The sequence below is a fragment of the Cyphomyrmex costatus genome, unplaced genomic scaffold, assembly GCF_001594065.2.
Source record: "Cyphomyrmex costatus isolate MS0001 unplaced genomic scaffold, Ccosl1.0 scaffold1718, whole genome shotgun sequence".
Taxonomy (NCBI): Eukaryota; Metazoa; Arthropoda; class Insecta; order Hymenoptera; family Formicidae; genus Cyphomyrmex; species Cyphomyrmex costatus.
The window spans coordinates 19,035-24,093 of NW_017275735.1; the positions used below are offsets into that span (position 1 = coordinate 19,035).

The 5,059-nt window shown below is 29.2% G+C and overlaps 1 protein-coding gene across 1 annotated transcript; it reads left to right on the plus strand.

Moving 5' to 3' along the window:
* The first annotated feature begins 803 nt into the window (after positions 1-803).
* Positions 804-4,931, plus strand: LOC108771983 (uncharacterized protein PF11_0213-like). The gene is made up of 6 exons (XM_018537414.1): positions 804-941; positions 1,682-3,187; positions 3,273-3,347; positions 3,429-3,658; positions 4,433-4,595; positions 4,783-4,931. The coding sequence occupies exons 1-6, from the start codon at positions 824-826 to the stop codon at positions 4,929-4,931; spliced, it is 2,241 nt and encodes a 746-aa protein (XP_018392916.1). The 5' UTR covers positions 804-823.
* Positions 4,932-5,059: the final 128 nt, after the last annotated feature.

Sequence of the window (5,059 nt, forward strand, 5' to 3'; positions counted from 1 at the left end):
TTCTCCTTGTTATAAATTTTACTCACACATACACCTGCGCGCGCGCGCACGCACGCACGCACGCACGCGCACACGCACACACACACACACACACATCTTGTTTCTATTTTTTCTTTTTTTAATTTTATGACCTATCAGCCAATAATACAATAATACAATATATTATTATTATTATTATTAAGTACTCTTAGAGTAATTTTAATATTATTAAATACACGAGATTTTCGCTACCTTTAACCAGCGTGTGGTATATGCTCCTTCTTATTTTTATTATTATTGTATTAATACAATAATACAATTCGATACATTATATTTTAAATCTTAGCAATTTCTTAATTAAAAAAAGCAATTAAAATCTAATTTATTTTCTTCAGTATTGTGTGGTGCAAGATACAAGGGGTGCATCCAGAAGCACGACCGCTCACTGAGCGCTCAGTGAGCTCTTTCATCTAATTGGCATATTCCGTTAGATTCTAAAATATAGATCAATCAGATGAAAGAGCTCAGTGAGCGGTCGTGCTTCTGGATGTACCCAAGTAATGTCTTTTTATTAGAACAAGAATGTGCCGAACATGAAAATGAATTGTATGTTTCTGTCAATGTTTTATAAGTTTGTATTTATTATGTAGCATGCAATAGATCTACAATTTTTGATATTTTGCTAATTATTCAGATACGCATAGTGGTTTCTTTATTTAGTAATGCTTTCTTTTTCTTTACAGTTTGTTGTATTTAAATTTACTGACAGTAATGATGATAGCAATAATGATCAAATATTGTATGATACTGGATTGAGCAATGGGTGAAGAATTGTGATGAAAATATGAATGGAATAATAAAATGGCCTCCCAAAAGTATGGAAGCAGGACTTTTAGTTCGTAAGGAGAAAGACTCAGAGAACTATTGGAAAGAATACCCTATTCATATCAAGGGATATTATGGTTAGTTTTACTTTCTTTTATTTCTTTTAAGAAATTTCAGAATATATTTATTCTTAAGCTATGCTGTCAATAATCATAAAGATTTATTAATGAAACAAATTAATCTAAGAGAACTCTTTAAACTTTTGATATGGGTCCTCAGAAGGATAGGATCGCTATATTTAAAGCGGTTATATGTAGATAGCATTAGTTTTTATTATTAATGAGAGGCAAACTATAATAAGAATAATATTATGACTAACAATTATTAATCAACGCATTTGAAGAAATGAATGAATTCTAGAAGACAGTACATATTCCGTTTTGACTATAAAAACTATTTGAACAGTGTTAAATGTGATCTCGATCTAAAAAAAATATAAAGAAACACAAATCTTAGGATTTAACACTGTTCTAAAGATTTTTAATCAATACGGAATATATACTAATGTCTTCTAGAATTCATTTATTTTTAAAAATGCGTGGATTTAATAATGCCCTATAGTCATATCTTTAGCTGTAATGTAAAGAAGATATCGGGATTATTTCGAATAAAAATTTTTGTAGTATGTAAGACTGCAATACCTTAAATAACTTCTTATAAATGACTATGTACATTACAATTGTAAATATTGTAATTACTAAATTTTATCTTATGGAATTACATTCTTATATATTCTCTATGCATATTTCTCCAGCGCTCAGTTAATACAGACCCATTTTTGTAAGAATTTCTTGATTATATTAATTTTCTTTTATAGATGCCTATTTGAAGGCTTGTCAGGTATGCAACGAGTACATTAAAGATTCAAATTATGAATCTGAAATAGAATTAGGGCGAGGATTCCGGAAAAAAAGAAAAGTAACAAGACTAGACTCAGATTCAGACTCGAAATCTAATGACGAAAGCGATAAAAAAAAAAAGAAACATAAGCTTGAAGATAAAATACGTTCACCTCCTGAGATACTATTATCCGATAGCAATGTGCTTTTAACATGTAAAAATTCACAGAATTATCCAAAATACTCAATATCTAAGCAGCGTCCTAAAAAAACACAAGTTAATATTGTTTCGCATGAAAAGGATTTATCATATAATTGTGAACAAAATAAAATTTCTGACTCAGCCTCTAATTCAAATGCGTCTGATAAAAATTCTGAACTCCTTGGGAAATTGGAACAAGCGAGAAACTTTAAGAAACAGATATTTCACAAAAAAACAATTCTAGACAGAAAGAATCATTCCTCATCACACAATATAGATAGAAAAAATCAGAAAGAGGATTCTGAATCGGACAATGAACAAAATAGATCTGTTCTACAAGATGTACCATCTAATTCAGATTCATACGAAGATATACAAGAAGAGAAAAGGAATTGTGAGGATTTATCCTATGATTGTGAATCCACCTGTGAACAAAATAAAATTTCTGACTCAGCCTCCAATTCAAATGCATCTGATAAAAATTTTAAACTCATTGGGAAATTGGAACAAGTGAGAAACGTTAAGAAACAGATATTTCATAAAAAAACAATTCTAGACAGAAAGAATCATTTCTTACACAATATAGATAGAAAAAACCAGAAAGAGGATTCTGAATCAGAAAATGAACAAAATAGATCTGTTCTACAAGATGTCTCATCTAATTCAGATTCATATGAAGATATACAAGAAGAGAAAAAGAATTGTGAGGATTTATCCTATGATAGCGAATTCACCTGTGAACAAAATAAAATCTCTATTGAAACAGTCTCTGATTCAGGTTTATCTGATAAAAATTTTGAACTTATTCGAAAACTGGAAGAAGTAAAAAATCTTAAAAAACAGACACCTGATAAAAAGATAACAAGTCTAGATAAAAAGAATCATTCCTCACACAATATAGATGAAAAAAGCCAGAGAGAATATTCTAAACGAAACAATGAACTAAATAGATCTGTCATACAAGATGTCCCGTCTCATTCACGTTCATACCAGGATTTGCAAAGAAATAAAAAGAGGAAAGTTTATGATCTAACACAACAGAGCAAGAAAAAATTTCCAAAGGAGAGTTCTTCGACAACAACAAATAAATCAATTTCTTATAATAGCACAAGCTATATCACACCTGTTGAAAAAGAAATTATCATCCAGAATTCATCAAGTTCTTTGAATACTATGCTACGTTCTGATTCACTTGATACTACATTCAGCAAGTCCTCTTCATATTTACAAAGCTACGATCTTGTACAAAAAGAAGACAGTCATTGTCGTTCTCCCATTTATAGTAAATTCTTTCATTATTCTGTTCTTTTCCCACAAAAGCGTATTATTTTTAGTAGTTTGTTAATATCAAATTTTGTTATTTTTAGAATCTACGAATACTGAATACTCTTTGTCAAGAGAACATTCTATTTCAGACAACTCTGCACAATCTATTTGCAAAGGTGATTTTTTTATCTGATCTAAGAATTTTCTCACTTTTCCCTAATTCCTTTATAATTAATTTGTATTTATTTCTTTTTCAGAGCTGACCTTATTACAAACAATCATCATGGAATGCAAGAAAGAGATTAGAAAAGTGAGCAGTAAACTAGATATATCTCTCATGAACCAAGAAAATCTGTGCCGCATCATTATTCCAGGAGGAAAAGTTATAAAGCGTCCTAGTGCGATGCCTCCATTGCCTATTAATACTCTTGAAGATTTGAATAAGATGGAGAAATTCTTAGCTAATGATTACAATCTGACTGGGGCAGTAAGTACAATTTATTTTCTAGCATTTTGTATCCTTAAGTAAAACGTAGTTGTTTTGCAAATAAATGTTTTCTTAAATCCTCCTATCCGTATCTGCACTTCACTTAAAGCCTGCATTATTGATCAATAAATTACCTTTTTTTGCGGGAACACTTTGAAAAGTGTATTTAATATGTACTAATTGAAACAAATTTTTCGGGTATTAAGTAACATTATAAAAACTTATTGTTATATATTATACAAAGCATCCTTTGGAATGTAGCCTTTTGTATATTATACCTATACTTCATACATTACCAAAAAATATTATTCAATGTTGAATTGTATTATTTAATTCTAGAGAAATTGTTGTCATAAAGAAAAATTGTTATATTAAAATTAGAAATAAGACTGCTTATATGAATAAATTAACTAATTGTAAGTATGAGAAACGTCATCAAAATTAAATGTTGAAATAATACACTTATATGTGTTTTATAAAAATTTATCTCAGAAATGACTGAGCGCCGATTATTTTCGAACTTGCAACACAATCAATTTATAATCTCCCTAAATTAAATTAGATACTAGTAACATAGTTCAAAAATAATCGAGATGTATATATTTTTCAGTTAAATTTATTTAAAATGCATATAGATGTGTTATTCTAATATCTAACTTACCGTTAATGGCATTTCTCATACCTAAAATTGCTACAATATTTTTGAATTGATATGTGATGTATTATTTTCAGTTTTTATGTTTTAATACATTATTGTTCAAAATATGATTTTAGTGTTCCTATCTTGGTAAAAATATAGATAAAGCAAGTGTGGGAAATTCGGTTAGAAAAATATTGGCAAAACTTGTGACAAATACTCTGGCAACTAAATATAGTATGCAAGGTCACGGGAACAAGAAACGTTTTGATGCTTTGAAATTATGGGATCTTGTTCAAGGTAAAATCATTACGAATATTATAATAAAGAAATATATTAATAAGATTAATCCCGTTTTAGTTCAGTGAGCGCTTACGCAACATGTTGAGTCTACTACTGAACGCAGCCATTGTTACTTTAATACCATACGTTATGATTTTCTGTGACCTTTACTGTTTTTTTAATATCTATTTTATTCTATTTCTAGGAGCTCTTTTAACCCAATTTGAAATCAGCGATATTTCTGTAGCGGAGAAAAGCGCTGCAATGTGGCTGACTAACAGCTCATGGAGAAAACAGGAGGATGGTTCTTTTGGAAAAAGGACTTCAAAAGAGAAAAAGAAGAAGTCAACATAATAAAATAACTCATTACTTTTTAACTGTCATATGACGTCCGATATTCATCGTTATGATTCGTTAATAACTTAATAAATTTAATATTTATAAAGTTTAATATTTGTTAATAAATTTAATATATAGACTAA

Excerpts from the sequence above, each read along its gene's own strand:
- LOC108771983 (XM_018537414.1), top strand. The coding sequence starts at position 824 with ATGAATGGAATAATAAAATGGCCTCCCAAAAGTATGGAAGCAGGACTT. Across the intron at positions 3,659-4,432 it reads ATTACAATCTGACTGGGGCA|TGTTCCTATCTTGGTAAAAA; the intron begins GTAAGTACAATT and ends ATATGATTTTAG. Across the intron at positions 4,596-4,782 it reads ATTATGGGATCTTGTTCAAG|GAGCTCTTTTAACCCAATTT; the intron begins GTAAAATCATTA and ends TTCTATTTCTAG.